Raw genomic sequence first — 22,019 nt, 5'->3', positions numbered from 1 at the left:
AAGCGCCGCCGCATAGTGTGGAAGGAACTTACCACACATTCGAGAGTTCGAGCCTTCCCCTCTGCCCCCAAAATTCTAAACATTCAAACAGGTGTGCCAGCACTGTGGCGGAAGCACTAGCTTCACATCTCATTCAAAGCCCTGCCATTCATTGGTTTGGATAGGGTAGCAGGTAAGACCGGCAGCTGATCTTGTAGTACTTCTGTTGCGTATCGCCTGCTCATTAAAGTAGTGCAGCAGCGGAGATGGACACTCAGCGAACTACCCAGCTGCACACCACTGGACGCCGTGCGGCAGACGGCGCCGCGCGATCAGCCTGCGACCCAGCCCGTTACCCACCACCCAGATGGGCCACGCACGCCGCCACGTGGGAGCCCGACCCCACCCAGACGGACCACGCACGCCGCCCGGCTCGACCCAGACGGGGTTCGGGGAAGTCCGGCGATGCGGACGACGCCGGCGGCGGCGCCAACAGGCCGCAGACCGCTGACGAACGGCCGTCCGCCCGGGCGGCTGGGCCCACCATAGATCCATCGAGCGGCGAACGACAGGCCGGCGCCGGCGGCGGCCGCCGACAGGGGCGAGGTCAGTCGAGCGGCGGTGGCGGCGGCGGCGGCGGCATGCCCGCATGCCCATGCGGCGGCATGCGGCAACAACAGCCCTTTGCAGCCGGCTGGTGACGCAGCCGTACGGGGAGACACCGTTCGTACATACAGGCTCCCGGGAAATTCCCTACATCACGCACGCACGCACGCACGCACACACGCACGCACGCACGCACGCGCGCACACACGCACGCACACACGCACGCACGCACGCACGCACGCACGCACGCACACACGCACGCACACGTCGGGAAGCCATTCAAAACTACTCCAAGTACACCGGCAAAACAGCTAGCTATTGGAGCTTTCGGGTGCTTCGACTGCACGGTCATATAGCGCCAAGGAAAAAGACAGGTTGTCGCCAGACATTTCGATAAGGTGGTAACAACCGTCAGTCATGCTAGAATAGACTGCTTCGACCGGTGGCCCCGCTGCGTAGGGAGCGGGATAGAAGGGTGAGCCAGCATCGCCGAGGACTACCTCCGCGGTGCGTCATCCGCAGACAGGCCGGTGGATGTGTGTAAGAGGGAAGGGGGGGGGGGGGGAGGGGCGCCTCCGTAACCCACCTTCTCGGTGCGTCGCTGGCAGTCACGGAGCTCCTTGCCCAGCTGGCGCAGTTCGGTGGCCACCTCGTCAAACTTCACCTGCTGGCACCGCTCGACGTCCCACGGACTGGGCACCGGCAGCTGCCGACACTCCGTGTCGTGGTTCTGCGTCACAGGTCAAAGGAGGTCACGGGAGGTCACGGAAGGTCCGCGGCAGATCGGCGGCTCAAGCAAACATCGGTCCCACCCTGATGCCAAGCATAATGTCTTCAAGGACTCCATCTTAGCTTGTGAGGCAGTCTTGGCTGGAGCGAAACAGGTCAGTACGCGGGGACGGTGGCTTTCACGTAGGAGGTCAAAGTTCGGCTCCTGACAGACGCCAACAGCCGCTCGCGTGATCGCTCAGCCGTCGTTAGCGTCCCGTATATAATGTCAAATGATGGCATGCGTCGCGCATCCTTTTGCATGCAGCGTGCCATACTTTTCTTAACGAGCAGCTGACTGCCACGTCAAAAGCTCGTACACAAGGGCATAATAGGTATTCCCTGATAACGCTGATGCAGCACGCGGCGGGACGGCTGCCGGCGCGTCTACAGCGGACAGCTTCGAGCCATTCCATCCTGCGCAGGGGTCAACGAACGGCAAAGGCATGATGTGCACTGACATTTCTGCTAGTTGGCAAAATGGGCCAGAATAAACGAAAGATTAAATGGCGTTAACTTCCCTTCAACTTGAAAAACAAGGCACTGAAGTTCAAACTTGATGCGACCTACGGTGTGAGATTCTAACGGAGCATGACAACACAGCATCTTCAAAGTAGAGTCGACTGAAACAGCACATTTCCAGCCCGGGTCAGCAGAGACCACGCAGAGTGGACGGCAGCGTCGCCGTCACGGCCACTTACCTGGATGTATTTCCTGACGATGTAGTGCAGCAGGGTGGTGGAGTTGTCCTTACTCTTGACGTCCTTGAGTTTGCCGATGATGTCGAGCCCGAAGCCGTCCGCCTGGCCGCGCGTCCTATTGCCGCCGTTCATGTAATTGCCGAGCGCCAGGATCAGGCCGAACACGTGTTGCAGCGGCTTGGACGATGTCAGCAACTGTCGACACAGAATCAGGCGATATATTCAGGTCTATGGACAGTGAGATCAGTAGACACCAGCTGCAGCAGCTGGGGCGGGGCAGCGAGAAGTCCCGTCAGGCTTACGGACCGTGAGGTCATCAGATACTAGCTGCAGCTGCTGGGGCGGAGCAGCGAGAATTCCCGTCAGGTTTACGGGCCGTAAGATCATCAGACACCAGCTGCAGCTGCTGGGGCGGAGCATCCAGAAGTCCCGTCAGATTTACGGGCCGTGAGATCATCAGACACCGGCTGCAGCTGCTGGGGCGGAGCAGCGAGAATTCCCATCAGGTTTACGGGCCGTGAGATCATCAGACACCAGCTGCAGCTGCTGGGGCGGAGCATCGAGAAGTCCCGTCAGGTTTACGGGCCGTGAGATCATCAGACACCGCTGCAGCTGCTGGGGCGGAGCACCGAGAAGTCCCGTCGGGTTTACGGGCCGTGAGATCATCAGACACCAGCTGCAGCTGCTGGGGCGGAGCATCGAGAAGTCCCTTCAGGTTTACGGGCCGTAAGATCATCAGACACCGGCTGCAGCTGTTGGGGCGGAGCACCGAGAAGTCCCGTCGGGTTTACGGGCCGTGAGATCATCAGACACTAGCTGCAGCTGCTGGGGCGGAGCAGCGAGAAGTCGATGCACGGATGGCGAAGCCAGCCCGCAGTCGGGCCGTCAGATATCGACGGCTGTCGGGACAGACGGGCGGAGAGCTGTCAGATCTGCCGACCGCGCAACAGACAGCCTGACATATGGACGTGACGTGACAGATATACTTGTCTGGTTTACCAAGTACTGCTGATCCTCCGTCCACGGCGGCGGAAAGGAATGGAATGTAGAATATCTTTGAAGCATAGTGGAATGTTACTCAATGTGGTCTTTTTACTACTTCAGATGCAATGAAGCACTCACACCTTTAATGCGACGAAACGCGATGCAACAGCGTAAGCAGGCCGGCGGACAAAGTCCTGCTACTGCTTTTGTCAAAAAGCGCCGCGCTATGATTGGACCGAGCGAGGCAACGGGCGGACAGATCACTCCGCCGAGGGATGGACTCGTGCTATCGCTACCACGGAGAGGGATGCTGATGGGAATGACGGTCAGTTTAAGAAGTCGGTGGACCAAAGAATGATACCAAAGTGTTGTCTGTGCAAGCTTATTTTAACACAAGTCATGGAACACGTGAACGTTCGATGGTGCACGACGGCATGCAAAGAAGTGCTTCGCCTTTATCCAGCATTTTGAACTAACGTAGCCAGATCGCAGCGTCCGGATGCATTCACGCACACTCAGCCATGTTCACAACCATATCCCTCAACAAGGTAAATAGCGCTCTTTTTACTACCTAAAACGCTTCTATTCCACAGCATACAAGGACCAGGTTCAGCACACACTGGAGGCATGCCTTCAAGGTCGATGACGATGATCTGCCGCTCCGACTGTCCCGCGGACGCTGAGCGTTACGACTGCCTCGCGGACGCTGGGCGCTACGACGCTCTGCCGCTCCGACTGCTCCGCGGGCGCTGAGCGTCACGACTGTCCCGCGGACGCTGAGCGTTACGACTGTCCCGCGGATGCTGAGCGTTACGACTGCTCCGCGGACGTTGGGCGTTACGACTGCCCCGCGGACGCTGAGCGTTGCGACTGCTCCGCGGACGTTGGGCGTTACGACGCTCTGCCGCTCCAACTGTTCCGCGGACGCTGAGCGTTACGACGCTCTGCCGCTCCGACTGCCCTGCGGATGCTGAACGTTGCGACTGCTCCGCGGACGCTGAGCGCTACGACTGCTCCGCGGACGCTGAGCGCTACGACTGCTCCGGGGACGCTGAGCATTGCGACTGCTCCGCGGACGCTGAACGTTGCGACTGCTCCGCGGACGCTGAGCTCTACGACTGCTCCGTGGACGTTGAGCGCTACGACTGCTCCGCGGACGCCGAACGTTGCGACTGCTCCGCGGACGCTGAGCGTTACGACTGCTCCGCGGACGCTGAGCGCTACGACTGCTCCGCGGACGCTGAGCGCTACGACTGCTCCGCGGACGCTGAGCGTGACGCAGTGTCCGCCGACCGCGACTGATCGGGCCGTATACACCTCCTGCAGTCATCTGCTGTAACTAACGGGTGAACTCTTGAATGGGTCTGCGAATGGCCCACCATCGTCGCTATCGACCCAGAGGGCACTAGCTCACCGCCGGTTAGTTGCGACGAATGGCGACTACCAAAAATCAACATAAAAAAACACAAAAAAACAACAAAAGCAACATCCAAACAGTTAGTCGTGTCGGTGCGCGATACCTTCTTAAAATGTATGTTTATTCATTATTTATTGTTCGCTCACGCCTTTTGATTTCACATCCCTGACTACGAATGCGGCAAGGCGTAGGGTGGCCATCATGACACTGAACAGAATAATGAAACAATGAGCGGTGAACGCTAGTCATTGATTGGCGCGTGATGTGGTGTGAAATATGACGTCATGTGGCTGCATCTGTCTGGAAGCAAAATTTTGATGGTTCAGGAACTTTTGACAAAAAAGGCAAGATCACTGGCGTAGTATCTCCGAAGCATCCTCCTTAGCCCCAACACAGTTCGCTAGAAAACAGTATGTAGGGGCAGGGTCCATTAAAGTTTTGTATTCGTTTTATCCTTCAACACGCAAAAAATAATGAATTACCTGTTCAGCCAAGAAAAACCTACTAAAGTATTGTCAATTTTGAAACCATCTTCAATGGAACACTGCTATGGCCTAAACGCTAGCATAATACAAAACGTCCCAAACTGTCCAAGGTCAAATCCAAACCATGCAGAATTACCGCAGCGTAAATAGAGTAGTAACTTCTGGGAAAACAAATATGCGAGAGCTATTAGAAGAGTACAACAGAGCTTTCTATGGATGAAAGAAAAATGCGACTTCTGGCCAGTAGCATCTCTTGACGACCAAATCGACCAAGACTTACCAGCGCCAGCACTCTGCAGCGATGGCCAACGCACTTGGAATACAACGCATCATCCATAAAATGAAGACGGGACGGAACTCACAACCCCCACCGAAGTTGACACCAAAGGCTGATTCATTCTCATGATGAGAGCCCATTCAGTCCATAAACGGCCCGCGCGTTCGGAGACACTGCACAGAGCAGCACCGTCCGCAGACCGAGTCAGGTCGGGAGCCCTACCTTGCAGGTGCCCTTGAGGTTGTCCAGCTTGGCTTCAATGTTGGCCAGCGTCTCGCGGAACGACGACTGGAAGGTGAAGCAGGTGATGCGGTCGGCGAAGTGCGGCACCTGGCTCAGCTCGTACAGGAACCTGCCAGTACGGGAGTGGCGCCGGTGACACGAGCCCAGCCCCGGAGCCGCCGCCGCCCACCGAGCACCATCCGGGGTCCTGACAGGAGCCGAAGACAGGGGAGGCGCGGCCCGCGCTGGCCCGGGCCAGAGCGCGCAGGCACGGGTCGACGCTGAGCGGCGGGCTATTACCACCGACGGTCGGCTGGTGAGACAAGGGGACCCGCACCGAAGGCGCACGCACACGCTCCGCACCAGTGACCGCGCGGTCCCAAGGACGCTGCACCTACCGAGCAGGTCGGCATCTATGGCGCTTCAGCGATCAAGACGTAAGACTTAAAGTAATGCAAAGCCGGGTATCAACCCAAAAGCATGTCTGGATCTTAACCTCGCAACGTCTTAATGTGGTCCTTAACCGACTTTCTATCTTAGCAGAATTAACAGCACCATATCAAAGGCACCGCCAGGAAGCGGCATTCGCGAGAGACTGGGCGCTGCCAGCCAGCTGGCCGCCGCGGCCCCACACGTACTGTTCGGGCTTGTCGAGAGGCACGTCCGGGCTCTTCTCCACGTGCTTCTGAATGAGGCGCAGCTCGTCCTCAGTCGCCCTCTGTCGGCAGACGCGGCGGTCAGGCACGGCCACGCCCGTACAACCCCAGCTCGGGGGCACGGACAGACGCCGCCGTACACGACCCGGGGACGTCACCGACGGGGGTCAGGGGGGCTGTTGACGGAACATCTCCGACACGATCATCCTTCCGGAAGTTTATTGGAATGCTTCTCGAGACCTTTTCTGTGGAAAGTGTCCGGTCATTCGGCTTCCATTGAACTGACTGTCCCGAGTGTCTTGAAAAGCTTTCCAAGACCCAATCTGCGGAGAGCTTCCGGCCATCAGCTTCCATGGAAGCGATATTCCGGAAAATTTGAGGAGACAGCAGATTGCATAGTCCACAAAATTCCCAAGCCCTTGGTTCCCAAACATAATTTGACATAGCTGAAATGACTTAAAAGAAGACAGCATGTGGAGCCTTCCGCATTTGACACGAATTGGACAATGGCAATTGCCTTCCATTTTCCCAGGAGCCTTTCGTAAAAAGAAAATGGCATTCCAGAACAAGAATTTGATAGCTTAAGATTCAGTATGCTCTGAAGACATTCCGTCTATATAAAAAATCATTTCTGGCACCTTGCGGGCCTGTTTTTCGTCAGTGAAAAACATCAGCCACTTGCGAGCTACGCGTCGATTTAGCCGACACTCAAGACCTATCCAAAACACAGCTGTGCATCAACCAGGCACCCGACACCGCCAACGGCTACAACGGTCACGGAGCGGTACTGTGTTTGCCATGCCGCGTCCGGCTCTCACTTTCCCGCGCCCGGCTCTCACCACCCCTCGTCCGGCTGTCACCATCCCGTGCCCGGCTCTCACCACCGCCGTCCGTCTCTCACCATCTCCAGGATCTGCTCCAGCTGATCCAGGCTGAGGTCGGACGTGTCGAAGTTCATCACGGCCGACTCCACGTCGCCGATCTCTAGGTGCTGTGATGAGATCAGGATACCCACGTTCTGCGACCGCTTGCTGTCCAGCAGCTTGGCCCGCTTCACCTGGATGGCGGTGAGACCCGGTCAGCCGACTGTGGTTCTGACAGAACACCGCGGGATGCTGGCGCCGCCAGAACACCAGGGTGCTCCACCACTGGTGTGCTCCGCCCCGGTGCCACTGCGTTACCAGCTGAGCAGTGACAGAATAGGTGGCAGGCGTGTGATAACGAACGCCGAGTTCACTGGGCCCGCATCGGGTCACCGCCAGTCCCAGTTACATATTGTGGGCAATAACTCCAGTCTCCTCGTCCTTTCTCCATCAATTGTCAACGTCATTTTGCGGCAATGGACCGTGGGCTTTAAGACCATTTTCCCCAAACACTATTTGCATTTTTTCTTCGCTGTGCCCGTAAGTAAGAGCTGCCCTAACTCCCGAGTTCATAAAGAAGCTGACGTTCTTGTCCACAGATGCCTGCATTGTGCGAAAACATTGTCACAGGTGCCTGCGTTGTCTTCCTTCGCGCGACACCCGCCCAGAGCCGTACATCATCTCGCCACTGACCTGCTTCTTAGGGCTCTTAACCTCCTTCTTCTTGACGGGCTTCTTCTGGACCACCTGCCTGGCGAACAGGTCGGTGAACTCCTCCTCCTCGAACGGCTCCTCCTCCAGCCGGTCCCAGAGGAGAGCGGGCGCCGCCGGCTCGGCGCCGCCGCTCGACAGCGAGTCGGGGCCCGAGCCGGCCTCGGTCCTGCGGCGAGGCGCAGCGGCCGCGTTAGTCAACGCACTGTGGCCAGACACGGCGGACGGCCGGTCAGACGAGGTCAGCAGGTCAGCGGTGTGGCTGTCGCCCACAGGACGGCGCGGCGGCGACACCGGGAGACGTCGTGCCACCCCGTGACGCACCGAACGTACCGAGACACACAGCAGCACAACACCGCAAAACGACAGTCAGACGTGATGAAGGTCAGCCGCCAAGGCATAGCAGAAGGACACCCACACCCTTCGAAATCTATAACTGGGTCCCATCGTACATCCAGGTCTGCCATAGCACACGCTGTGTTTGGGTGCAAAGCTGCTGGGCCCTTATAACGGGCCTGGTGTGTCATCCACACCAAGAGGCCGTCCGGTGTAATGAGATGATAATTGCGCGGTGTATCTATGCCCATCCATGACTTAGGCCGGTAAGTGGCCGTGTTTTTTGCCTTAAGCCGCTTTATGAGAGCTAAGCGGCTCTGGTAGCGCTGTCAGAACGCGCTGGAGATTACCACACACCGAGATGCAACAGCCAAGCCCCGGGTTACATGCCGCGGCATGGCCGAACCAGGGCTTTAGGCGATCGGACAGACGTATCGGTGCGCAGTGCCAGCGCCCCTCACCCGTCCGGGGCTGCGTCCGGCTCGACGGCGGGCGCGGGCGCGGGCGCGGGCGCGGGCGGCGGCGGCGCCGGGATCTGGATCCGCGTCCAGTACAGCGGCCGCATCGGCACCTTGGGGTTCACCGGGCCCTTCCGCGTCACTGCAAAACAACGCCGCTCAGCTGTGCGGGGCGAGCTGAGAGCACGGCACAACAGGGGGCGGGGGTGCGATGGGGGGATAGAGGGGTTCACTGTCAGATCACCAGACATCCAGCATGTCAACATGACAAAGGATGATAAAGGGGAAGTTGGCAAAAGAACAACGAAGCGATGAACGTTTCCTCGAAGGCCTGAGGAGTGAACTATTGCATAATATTTCGAGACCTATCACAAAACTGAGTAGAGATTACATATTAGGCGCACCTTCATGCCATTGTTTTAATCAATACCGTTACCTTTGTCGGAAGAAATGCCAGTAGTTTACAGCATTGCACTGACATCATTAACAGCATGCCACAATTTGAGTCTATTGTCTTTAAATTAGGTGCGTCCATGGTACTCGATTAAAAAAAGAAGTTTAAAAGCACATTTGCTCTTATGAGTTAAAGTTGTTATGCTGAGTTGGCGACTTTCATTTATATTGAAAAGCACGAAATGGACACAACCTGGAAAATATCTGCAAAAAATAAATAACAAAAGTAGCGGCATGGCAAGCGACATAGGGACCTGAAATTATATTGAGCTGATGACTGACATGGTGTACAAGCGAAATTGCGTCATGCGCTTACTTCACTATCCAGGTTAGAGCAAGCACCAAGACATATCAAATGAAAGCAGAGAAAAAACGAAATAAAGCAGAGGGGACGGGAAGGCGCCGAATCATCCCCATACCAAGCCATGGCGTCCACCCTTCACCCAAGTAGCACCGCCAAGTAGCCCAAACCACGGCCGGCGACACATGAACGCGAGCAGCAGAAGGAGAAGGCGGGGTGACAGCCCCCCTCCCCTCCCCCCCCCCCCAGCGCCAGACACCAGCAGCGGGTGACACGAAGGGGCGAAAGAGGCTCCGCTCACCTCGGCCGGAGCCAGCGGCGCCAGACACACAGCCTGCAGTACAGAGACATACGGGTCACGCCGCGCCGCTCGCTCACTGGACGCCGCGGGGCGCGCGCGCCGCGGCACCACGCGCCACACGCTGTGACGACCAGCTACGCGCTACAACACCACTCAGTGCGACGAGACGTGATCGAGACCGGAAACGTGACAGGACGGCATCGCCGAGCAGACCGCGAGCACGACCTGGTGCGCTACTGCCGGGGAGACAGCGCCGTGGGGCTCTGAACAGCTGTCTAAGCCGGAGAGTGACAAGGTGCTGCAACCTGGGTTGTCATACAGAACAAAACGTAACGAAGACAGCTTCAAGGCAAAAGGCAGGCACGAGGCATAAACATAAAGCCAACCAGGTCAACTTAGCTGTCACTCGCACAGTCAAGCCACGCCGGCCCGGTGTGCTCCGTACCAATCAACCTCACAGACTGGTGTGCATGCAACGACGATCTAGAGGAGGAGCAGCCATCACCCGCCGCCGCCGGGCCGGTCCAGACCGAGATGCAGGCCAGACCTCAGCAGCCAGTGGAGTGCTCACCTGCCGTCTGGCTGCTCCAGCCTCCGGGCGGCGGCGGCGGCAGAGGTGACGGGCCGCCAGGGGGCGGCGGAGGAGGAGGCGGCCCAGAGCCCGGAGGCGGCGGAGGAGGAGGAACAGACCCGGGGATGGGCGGGGGAGGTGGCGGAGGGGGCGGACCGGAACCCGGCAACGGCGGAGGGGGCGGAGGTGGAGGAGGGACGGCACCAGGCATGGGCGGTGGAGGTGGAATAGAGCCCGGCACGGGTGGTGGCGGGGGCGGCGGGGGAATGGAACCAGAGCCAGGCGCGGGAGGGGGCGGGGGCGGGGGCGGAGGCGGAGGCGGAGGAGGAATATACGGCGGAGGGGCGGTGATGCCGGGTTTGGGGGGCAGGGGTGGTACTGGTACTGACTTCGAAGGGCTGGACGCTGGGGAAGGGCCTTTGGAGGAGGGAAGGGATGTTCTTGACACAACTGGATCCGCGCCGAGAGGCAGCTCCTTGTTCTCGGACGATGGCGAAGCAAAGTCGGTTCTCATGTTTTTTGTAAGCTCCTGTAAACAGAAACCAACTCTAATTCCGGGCATCTGCCTGCTGGTGACTTATTTGATGCTGCTGTCAAACAGCAACGCCAGTTAATGCACGTCCGTCAAAAACTAGTAAAAACAGTCAGAGACCTGCATCGTACAAAATGCAAATATTTTAGCTCTGAAGGAACATAAATAATTTTGTCACTGCAAAACCTATTTCTAGATACCCCTGCGCTACAATAAAGCAACAAGGTAGAACTATGGGGCTTCCAGCAATTTCTCCCGCTTGCGTACATGATCACTTTATTTGGCCATGCGCTATTCTGACCTGGAGACCAGCCAAGGTCTTGTACTTCTCCAGCTGTTGCTCCAGCAGCTTCAACTTGTCCTCCAGCTCGGCCAGCTTCAGGGCCTCGGCGCTGGACTGCTCCGGTGGCGCCACCTGCTGTGACGACGGTGGCGCCTCCTTCTCCACAGGCGGGTCGCAGGGAGGCGCTCGGACCGGAACATCTGTCAGAGCGCACAGCCGTCAGAGCACAGTCAAGACTATTGCGCTGATTACTGGGACGTCCAGGTACGCCGATCAACCGATGGAAGGCTGGGTTGGGCTTCAATTAGCGAAGACCGCTTACAATGAGCATACAATTACAGCTCGAAACAAGTTGTGAACCCAATAACACCATTACAGCCAGCGTGGCAATAAAATAATGCAGGCACAGGGGCATCGGTGCCACAGCAATGGCTGGAGGCGACATTACGTTAGAAGAGGGTCAGATCGCCACATGACAAGTAGAAAGAGTGCACATTTCTCCGGAAACAGCGCACGAAGCGTTAAAACACCAGAGACGTTCCAGTCGCCTGCGTTCAGTTGCGTGTGTCGCCACAGCTGTGAGCAAGCCTAGGGTTACTCCATGCTAGCCTGCACAACGCTGCGGAAGAGCAACAAAAGAAAGTACGTCTTCAGAGCATTCATTGATGCCGCGCAACGGTCACCGAACACAAAATCTCACCGTTGGAAATCCATAAGGCGACGGCTTACGAAGGTGCCATCACATCCCCACTTTGGAAGGAAAAGAGGGCTAAGAAGAGAGGGGAAGAGGGCATGACACGCTACTATACGTGGCCCTACCGGCGGTGCACGGAACTCGACGAGTCGAGCCGTCGCGGTCTCCCTCCCCCCCCCCCCCCCCAGCCTTCCTGGGACGGAGAGGTCGCGGACCGCGGGCCGGCGTACCTGAGCCGAGCCTTCGCAGTCTTCCCTCCCCCCTCCAGCCTTCCCGGGACAAAGAGGTCGCGGGCCGCGGGTCGGCGTACCTGGGTCGAGCTTCCGGTCCGGGGCGCGGCGCTCCTGGTCCAGGGCCATGTCCAGGGTGACCGGGTCCAGCGGTCCCGACCGCCGTGGTCCGGACGCCGGCGACGCGTCTGCCCGGTGGCGCACAGGCACATTGGCACGGATGCTCAGCGGCGTCAATGCACCGAGGGCACACAGTCAGGCCCGTACAACGACGGTATAACTAAGTAAATCAACGTTTTGATGCATACTCGGTTAATCCAGAGCGACCCCGTATTTCGACGCCGATGTGTTGTTTGTCGTGGCTTCCAATGACACCTGATACGTGCACAGCTGCCCGCCCTCGGCCCTCCCATACACTGGCGTCACCCGGCGCCACAGCCGCCGCGCCGGCGCGTACCAGGGTCGGACGGCCGGGCCGCCGCCGGGCTGAACGCCGACCACACGGCCGACGGCAGCCGGCGCGGCGTCGACGCCTGGGAGGCCGGCAGCTCCGAGTGCGCCCAGTAGTACATCAGGTCCGGCTGGCGGCGCAGAACCGGGCGCGTCAGGTCACGGCGGGGACACAGCAGAGGGGGGACACAGCGATAGGGGGGGGGGGGGGCGTCAGGTCCGGCTGGCGACGCAGAACCGGGCGCGTCACGTCACAGCGGGGACACGGGGACGGGGGAGAGGGGGGTCAGATCCGGCATGGAACATAGAGGTCAGTAAGATCCTGGGGGCGGGGCACGCCAGGTCCGGTGCTAAATATGCCAAGGGGCGTGTCACGGACACGGATGGGTCCGTTAGGTCCGGCTGAGGAACGGCATGGCCGTCACGCCCGGCTGTGGACACAGTGGAGACCGGCCATACAATGTGAATATACATGAAGTTTCATTGCAAAAGCTTATCCACTACGGCATAGATAGGTGCATGACCCATGAAATGCGAATTCACGAGTGACAATTAGGATGCGGCGAATTCATCGAGTTCGGGCTGCGCAATACACATTTTATTCTGTCGCACATACAGGGGTATTAACTGCTGCTTTACGTGTGGGTAATATATATGAAAAACTTCGATGGGCCGCTTTAAAAACGCAATCGTGATCTCTCGCCTCGGTTTGAAGGAAACACGCATGGCTCCGAGTAACCCCTGCAATGACGGACAATGGAAGGCTGTTGACGTTTGTCAAGCCACGACGAAAATGTCGTCGAACCTCTACTGCTAGCCCTCATATCCTCAGTGGGATGATTTTGACAGCCAGAACAAGACCGCGAAGACTTTTATCACTTACAAACAGTGCGAACGATGAACAGGTGTCTGTCGCATCGTTGTGGCATACCAGCTGATGCAGACATTATCTTCATGTGGTCATCAATAGGTAATAAATTAAGCTTCGATTACTTTCAGGTAGAGGTTCCGCACTCAGAATTGTCACAAGCTTCGCCGCGGTAGACCCGAGACAGCATCCAGCACTGACACCTCCAGCCTACACCCACCTGCGCCGGCGCAGCCGGGCCCTGGCGTCGGCAGAGAGGCTTCGACTCCCGCTCCGCCGGCCCAGCACCGGACCTTGCCGTTGCTCACGGAAGTCGCATGCAGCGGTCCGGACCGTCATTGCCCCCTCCCCCCGCCCCCCAGGCGTCTCAGCCCTGTCTCCAGTCACCGGTCGGCAGTGTGGTTAGGCTTGCTCAAAACCGTACTCGCTGCACGAGCAGCCAAGCCGGGCTCGCCAGAGAGTGGCACCGGCTCGCCTCGCTGCACCAGCCGCAGAGCCGAGGTCGCCGGCGGGTGGCACCAGCTCGCCTCGCTGCACCAGCCGTGGAGCCGGGCTCGCCGGAGAGTGGCACCGGCTCGACTCGGCTCGAGGCGAACGGAGCACACTGGATTACTGCTGTCTTAAAGGAAGCCGCTATCGCCCGGTTTGCCCGGACCAGCAGCGGTAAAACACTCGCCGCGCCCCGATGCCTCATCAGCCGCTATCGTACATCTACGCTGCAGCGGCTCTGTCGCAGATCTAGATGGAGGGCCGCGGTTCACTTTCACGAACGCGGCGTTTCTTGCGGCGCAGCGGTACTACGTGATGAAAGCCGCAATTACAAATGATGCCATTGATTGCTCCGTTTTGAAACGGTCGCGATAGCTGCCATGCGGGATAGGAACATTCCTCTGAATAGCCTTTGTCCGGGTGTGTTGTATTAAGCGGGCTAGGCGACCGAGAGGTGCTACGCATGCATCGTGACCTAAATGTGTTACAATGACGTTCATGATCAAAAGAGATAGTTCACAGCAAACTTAACGTTACACCGTTTGCGCGACGGCTACACATGCAGTGACGCATTGCTAAGACCGGATCGTGAGCCTTCCCGAAAGCAACCACAGCAAGAGCGTTCATTATAATTCACCTTAACAGAGTCTACTATAGCTTTGTGCTGCCTCGTGCGATACGACACATGAATCCACTACAAAGCCGTAAACGAGCCCAAGCGTACAACCGTTTACGCCTGTGAAAATCCTGACCCAGCGCCGGCGGCGAGGTTGGCCAGGGCCGCCGGCTGGCCGACGGTCAGTGCGGCCGGACGGCAACAAGCCGGCGCCGGTCGAGGAGCGGTGCGGCCGGCGCCGGCCCACCGCGGCCCCACCGCTAACCCGCCGGCAGACGCCGCCGGGGGGGGGGGGGGGGCGGTGCCGCCCGCGAGGGAGGGGCAGGGGCTCCAGCCGCGACCGGCGATAGCGGCTGCCGCTCGGGCCGCTCGACGGGGGCGTGCCGGCCAACAGACCGGGTCGCACACGCCCGTGTCGCCGCTCACCACGGCCGGAGCAAACACTGCCAGACCTCACCACCGCAGCAGAGGACCGGACCACACGCGGATCGGGTACCGATCGATGACAGGCTCAGCCGCGGCGCCATCAACACGCCGTACCACACAAGGCCAGCTGGACCGGGCAGCGAGCAGCGATCTGTTCTCCCGGCCAGTGGAGACGCCGGAGCATGGCCAGCAACGCCTCCCGGCGGGCTGAACGGCACCACGTCGACCAATGTGACGAGGCAGCTTTGTCGCATACCGGGCCGCATCAGTCACTGCTGTGTCTGACGCCGCTCTAGCGGCCGAACTCACTAAGGTGTGATACAACCCACGCGAAGGAACGAAAATATGACACGTATTTACGACATTGAACCACATACGAGTTTGTGATGATGTCCAATAAGGTACCATCCGAGAAATGAGGTCATACATGCTGTTATACTTTCACTTGCGCTTTCAATGCATACTAAGAAGCTAGTAACAAAGTGCTGGCCAAAGTGTGTGAGCAACATGCGGATGATTCTACGACCAGGCCGCGGGCGCACCGCGGTCCTCACACGTGATTTTCATGACGCCTGCACAATTACGAGCAGGTGCTTATGTTCACACATCTAGTTTCATAACTTGGGTACAGCTGCCAAAAGGGGAGCATCCCACTGTCAATGACCGTATGCCACTACTTGCACCATACTCCTCTGCTAGCAGGTGGATTGGCACATGGTAATTGCGGACGGCCGCCCACAGCCGCGAGGCAGGCGGCGGGCGTGTGCTCCAGACGCACCAATGGGAAAACGGCACCCGCGCCACAACATCCCCGACCGCATTCACATCTTGGTAATTATGACGGCAATTCTACTTATCAGCCCCTGTATTGCACGACAAAGGCTACGAGGGCCGGGAGACGACCGCAGCCGGCAGCAAAACCGCACGGTACACAGAGCCCGAGCTGCAGAGGCGGTCCCCGCCGCCAACCGCCAGCCGGCAGTACAGCAGCACGGTACACAGAGCCCGGGCTGCAGAGGCGGTCCCGCCGCCAGCCGGCAGCCGGCAGTACAGCAGCACGGTACACAGAGCCCGGGCTGCGGAGGCGCCGTGGGCCGCCAGCCGGCAGCCGGCAGTACCGCAGCATGGTACACAGAGTCCGGGCTGCAGAGGCGGTGTGGGCCGCCAACCGACAGCCGGCAGTACCGCAGCACGGTCCACAGAACCCGGGCTGCGGAACCGGCGCGCGCCGCCAGCCGGCAGTACAGCCGCACCACAGAGCCCGGGCTGCGGAGGCGATCCGCGCCGCGTCGCCGGCCGGCAGCAGAGCGGGGAAGTCGGCAGGCCGCTCTGGTCCGGTGTCCCGGGACAGGTCACCGCCTGTCCTGGTGACAGGTCATCGCCCATCCAGGGACGGGATTGGCCTCCCCGTGCCGCCGCACTCCGGGGCGCGTCGGGGAGGGCACCGGCGCAGCTGTGGCCGTGTGATGTGGTCTGAATGCCACGACTGCCGACAGCACAAGCGGCACGTGCCGCCTCTACCGGGACGCCGCCCGAGTCAGGTCCGGTCTGACATCATCGCCGACCCAATCCAAGTCACGCCGAGTCACAAGGAGTCACGAGTCGTCCGAGTCATGCCCGCAAACTGAGCGGCCCTTCGTCAGCCCCGGAGCGCCGCGCCCACGACACCAGCGTCGCCTCGCGCCGCCTGCGCCGCCGGTCCGCCGTGCTGGCCACACCATGATACGGTGGTATGCGCGGCGCGAGGAGGCGCCGGCCAGCGGCGAGCCGCCGGACGCTGTGTACACGCCACACCGGCGGCCGGCAGTGGGCGCTCATTCGCCGTCACGGAGCAGGGCTGCTGGCGGCGGCGGGCCGGCCCCCCACCGTCCCGCTACCGTGGGGATGTCAGCCACGGCCAGCCGAGCCGCCGGCACAACCGAACATAGATAGTGCGGCCATTGAATGGAGGCCTACTAAATCCCCAGACTCAACATTATAACCTACTTGTGCTCAGGGGGTCCCAAGTCAAAATAATAGGTCCAAACCAGTGACCTTGTTAAGACTTCTGAAAGCCTCTGTGCGTGCGTGCGTGCGTGCGTGCGTGCGTGCGTGCGTGCGTGCGTGCGTGCGTGCGTGCGTGCGTGTGTGTGTGTGTGTGTGTGTGTGTGTGTGTGTGTGTGTGTGTGTGTGTATATGTGTGTAGGGAAATAGACAAGTAACAATTGTTAAATTGGCCTGGTAAGGAATGTGTTACCTTAAATGTTTCAGCGTTCCTACAGCATACGTGGACCCGATATGCATTAAACTTTTGATCAGCCTTGTCGTTATATGACTTATTAGCTTATCATATTGACTACAACTGGGTCTGGCTATGTCGTGATCAAACATATAGGTGGGTTAACGTATGACCCATTCTGAGCCGAGTTAAAGCCACTTCGTGTTTGCGTGATTGGCAGAATGAGCTGCAATTGGGGTTTAATATTACACAAATGACGTGTTTTTGTTTTCACGTCCCACAACCTAAGAATTCCACTTCCAACAGCTGTTTTTAAAGGCTGAATAGTCTTTTGTAGATGGTGAAATCGGGGTGATGTGTGCTATTTCAAGTCTTGACTTTGCCAAACGATCGGCTTACCTGTTGCCAGGAATATCGGAATGACCAGGAATCCAGAGAAACATTATTCATTTTCCACGCATAATTGGTTTGGTGAACGACTGTACTTCAAAAACTAAATTCGATATGGAATTCAGATTTCTAATGGCTAGAAGTGGCGACTTAGAGTCAAAGCATATTATCGCATTATTAAGTTCGTGGGATTTGATGGGGATCAATGCTCGCGATATTGCGAACAATTCTACTGGCAAAACAGAGAGGGGGAAAAAAGTCTGAATGTCTTTTGAATTGGGCCACAGAACACCGCAGCCACCTTGTTTTCAAACCTGGGTCCATCGGTCTCGTAAAACCTGCCGAACGAATGATTTGCCTTGAGCTCGTTAAATCTTTATTTGATGTCACATGACGGCGCTTGTTTTAGTATCCTCATAAAGAAATTATATGTCATGTGGTGGAGACGGCCAGAAGGGGAATGGACTGGGTCGCGTCGCTATTTCTGAATCCGATGTCTTTATCCCGTACCGTTCGGAGAGTCGCTGTATTTGGATCCCCGTCATGAAGTTTGCTAAATGCACTAAATTCCGATTATTCCAACGTTGTGCTCAAACAAGAGCTAAAATGGCGGTTGAAAAACGATTTAGTTTGAAAAGAATGCTTGAATAAAGTTTTTTGGGATTTCATTGCTAAATAATAAAAACACTGGCTTTGCCAAGAAAGTACATAAAGGAGTCATGCGTGAAGCTCCAGTTACCGATCACAGCGGAGCGTTTTGGATAGCATCAATACGCCCTTGATGCAAGCAAACGAGGTATGCACATAAACGAATTATTTTCTAGTGTTGATCAAATGACAGTGTTGAAAAGAAGGGCGAGTGTTTTTCTGTCTCCACCCCATTGTGTGGAAGACAGAGCGCGGAGGATATTGACACGACGCTGGGAATTCATTCTGATCTGGCCAGGATGTTTTCTAAATTCAGGCGGAAATAAGTTATGCCAAGGAATGTGTAAAGATTGAGTTCAAGAAGAACTGCCCTGTTAACAGAGGTGGATCTAAGAATCGATGCAATGATATGTTATTTCGTGTGAAAAAGATACCAATGAATCAACTACGATGGTTGATTCGTCTACCCATATTTTCAAGTCTCATGAATCACACCATTCTGAAATGCTGTGAGCGCCAACTGAGCGACTTGAGCAGCTCTGTCTACAGACTGATGAACATGCCAAGTTGCTACGTCTCCAATGAGTAATGAACAGTACGTTTACTGAAATAATGTTTACAGCGATGTCATCAGGCATTGTGACGAAAATGTTAGTGAAATCACGCTCCCTTGGGGTACACCAAATTTTTTGGTTGTAAGGGGAGAGAGAAATGTTCGAACGCAGACCTGAAATGTTCTAGGCTGTAAGAATTTTCTCATGAAGACAGCCAGATTTCTTCGTATTACTTTCGTTTGTGAATTAGGTTTAAGAGAGTGGAATGATGTACCATCTTCAATGCAGCTGTAACATCCAGGAATACTGACAGTGCGCGGTTTTCTTCAAATCTTTTCAGATACTGTTTGTAATCATAACGAAATAATCTGCAGAACTGCGTCCTTTTCGAAACCCCGATTGGAATGGGTAGAGTTGGGAGGAAAGCTTTAGAAAATATAGAAAGCATTGGTTCACGAGCCGTTCAGTTCACATGCGCAGCTTGTGAGGTAATCGGACGATGGCTAGCTGGATTGGTGCAAGATTTCCCTCGATTGTGAATACAAATGAATAATGAATGAGATCAGCCTTCAGAAACATACCGTTTCTCCATGCCTGATTTATACATTTTAGCAAAATTTACAGAGATATAGGGGAATATTTCTGAAGAAATCCTTGTGGATTCCGTAGGGCCCGATCGAAGAGTTTCCTGACTGGGTGATAGCTAATGAAGTTCTTGGAGCGTGAAGGGCCTGACGTAATATTCTATAGAATCTAGTTTGGTGTTATATGATTGGAACAACTTACTGACGCGAAGATGCTGTTCCGCTGAACAAATCAAATGTGATGGTACACTGGCATAACGATTCGCGAACTGGAGAACTACCTCATTTGGGTTTACATAATCGTTATAACGTTTGTCTAGGTGTAAAAAGGGCGCTAATTGGGTCCCGTTTACTGGTAAAAACTCTCTTCCATCACGTGATCCTCCCCGAGGCACCGGTGCCCGGATCGGCAGCCCCGGCCCGGCCACTCACCCTGAAGACGGACTCGAGCGGAGCTGAGCTGTCCTCAATCTGATGCAGCACGCCGGCGGCCAGCATGTGCGTGAGGAACTGGCCGGCCAGGGCGCGCAGCTCGGCCTCGCCCAGTGCTGGTCGCCACTGAGGCTCCTCGCTAAACGACGAGATGAACCAGTTGACCAGCATCTGACCTGCGGACACCGAACACACACTCATACACAGGTCAGGTCGGATCAGGTGGCGTGGTGCGTGCGGGAGACGACGATCTGGCGACGGACGCCGGGAGGGGGGGGGGGGGGGGCAACGGTTGGTTACGAGTCACACGCTCACCAACACGGTCGAGGGGACGATTCATAAAAAATAATAATGCATGTTTGCCGTCGTGCATTAGTTCAGCACAAGCCCGCCCGCCCACCCACATTCGTTGCGACCTATATGCAGGTGAACACGGCACTGAGTACGTCGCAGCTTACCACAGTGAACAAAACCCCTCATCGAATTCGACCGCACATGCTGTATGGATGCACTGTGCCTTACTGAAGAACCACCGATATCACATAAGCAAGCTACTGCACCACACTCACTCGCTCCGTCCCGAGGACCGCCCGGTTACTGGCAGCACGACCCGCGACCGAAGCACACACGCTGTCATGGCGTGGTGCAACACACCCAGCGGACCGCCTCGACGCTCTCCGAGCGTTGTGCCATGCCAACAATCAACGGGAGCTGCAATCGGCGCGGTGCAGCACCGCTACGTCACAGGTGCAACGCATACGCAACACAACACCCGCAAACAAGCGCCCGCCAGCGCGCACGTACACCGCAGGTATGCGCAGCTTTTACGGTTCAATTTCACGCTTTTTGCACGGCTTCCCAAGCGGCCGAGTCACCGAGACGGCCGGCGCCGCGCCGCGGGGACCTGGGGCGGTCCCGTCGTCGCCGCGGAGTCCCCCATATTCAGGCCCGCACCTTGCACCGAGCCCTGCAGAGCTGATGACCCGGGTGGGAGCATTCGACACGCTGGCACGCCATGACCGGACCCTTCGTGTGGTCCCGGTGGTGGTGCAGCAGCCAGCATACCATGAACTCCGCGTGCATGGCTGGGACAGTGAGTGCACCGCGAAAGCGCTGGCGGCTGTTGAATTCTGACAGACTTGCTCGGTAATGACGCAGTGCGGACAGCGCAGTTCTGGAACGCACCAATGGCTGCGGCTACGTGGCCCGGTATATGGCGGTGCACGGGCCCGAGGACCGAGCTGGCAGCGGACAGAGCCACGCATTCCCATCCCGGTGGCATGTCCACCACAACGTCCCACCTGAGTGCGTAATGGGCGGGCATACCCCCTCCCCCAACAGTTCGTGCCTCCTCGGCTCCACGCCTCCTCACGTCACGCCCTGATCCACTGCATGTGGCGCGGGCCCAGCACGCGCGCCACGTGCATGCCAGCCAGCACAATACGGCCGGCACCGCTCCAAGACGCCTTGCGATCCTCCGCGGGCGAACACTCCAGCTGGGTTGGCAGGCACGGCGAGGGAAGGAGAAGGGGGAGGGGGAGGGGGAGGGGGCTGCGGCGGCGTAACACCGATGACCGACGGCAAAGGGGTTCGGGGGACGTCGAGCGACCGGGCAGCACGCCCACCGCCGCAGGCACCAGCCTATCCCACGGGACGGCGAGGGCCGACGACAGACGGGCTTGAGGGACGCCGCGTGGCCGCGGACAGCACCGCCCACCGCGGCGGCCAGCCCCTCCCACATGGCGAACATAACGCAAGGAAGGTTTAATCACCGCCAAAGAATAGCTGCACATGCAGACTGACCAAGCAAATTCACGCTACGGTCACAGGGAATACGACTTAAAACTATTACTTTCCCATAAGATCACGATAAAAAACAACTGAATAAATCGTCAGCAAGGGGAATAAGCCCCAATACGTGAGACCATATCAACCAGTGCCACAACAAAAACGGTGTGAATACCAGAACAACCTACTGCGCGTATATGCCAAAAAATCGATCACACATACCAGGTGTCTACTCTGAGGCCAGCCGTGCGTGGTGCTAAGTCGAGCTGACTACAAATACTGTCAAGCTCCTCACAAGCTGACAAACGTCACCACCAGCCACTGTGTTTGGAACCTAGTGAGTCCCGGTAAATGCACGTCGCTCCAAGCACTCAACCGAGGCATATTTGACACCAAACGGTGCTCAGTTGGCCGATTATCAGACACGCGGGCGGTGCAACGGCCAACCACGGCTCGCGCCATGGGCATGGAGTGCCTTCATACCACGCCATCATTTTTACCTGATTTCCACCCGAGGAAGTCGTTTGTCCGTTGCTCTCCGGCTCCGCTCTAACACGCCAGGATTTGGCATTAAGTCGTTATCACTTACGGGCATAAACTGGCAAGAACGCTGCACCAAAATATCCATAATGCACGGCTGCACAACGCAATAATAATTCACGGGTGAAACCGCCGCGTCCGCGTCCTTCACCCGGTCGATCATGCCTATATAAGGGCATCTGAAATCG

The 22,019-nt window shown here is 57.3% G+C and overlaps 1 protein-coding gene across 1 annotated transcript in view; it reads right to left on the bottom strand.

The window, feature by feature from the left end:
• LOC119107202 (formin-2) overlaps positions 1-22,019 on the bottom strand; it is a 52,532-nt gene that overhangs the window by 5,751 nt on the left and 24,762 nt on the right. Inside the window, exons 4-16 of the mRNA XM_037230602.1 lie at positions 19,504-19,679; positions 12,286-12,409; positions 11,909-12,016; positions 10,923-11,104; positions 10,090-10,618; positions 9,519-9,551; positions 8,520-8,605; positions 7,652-7,789; positions 6,997-7,152; positions 6,078-6,157; positions 5,440-5,569; positions 2,055-2,249; positions 1,172-1,315 (exon numbers count right to left, since the gene is read on the bottom strand). Of these exons, the coding sequence (XP_037086497.1) occupies positions 1,172-1,315; positions 2,055-2,249; positions 5,440-5,569; positions 6,078-6,157; positions 6,997-7,152; positions 7,652-7,789; positions 8,520-8,605; positions 9,519-9,551; positions 10,090-10,618; positions 10,923-11,104; positions 11,909-12,016; positions 12,286-12,409; positions 19,504-19,679 (2,081 nt within the window). The remainder of the gene's footprint in view (positions 1-1,171; positions 1,316-2,054; positions 2,250-5,439; positions 5,570-6,077; positions 6,158-6,996; positions 7,153-7,651; positions 7,790-8,519; positions 8,606-9,518; positions 9,552-10,089; positions 10,619-10,922; positions 11,105-11,908; positions 12,017-12,285; positions 12,410-19,503; positions 19,680-22,019) is intronic.

This window comes from Pollicipes pollicipes, unplaced genomic scaffold, assembly GCF_011947565.3.
Source record: "Pollicipes pollicipes isolate AB1234 unplaced genomic scaffold, Ppol_2.1 Scaffold_2555;HRSCAF=2994_pilon_pilon_pilon, whole genome shotgun sequence".
Lineage (NCBI taxonomy): Eukaryota > Metazoa > Arthropoda > Thecostraca > Pollicipedomorpha > Pollicipedidae > Pollicipes > Pollicipes pollicipes.
This window is presented reverse-complemented; position numbering and strand designations above follow the sequence as displayed.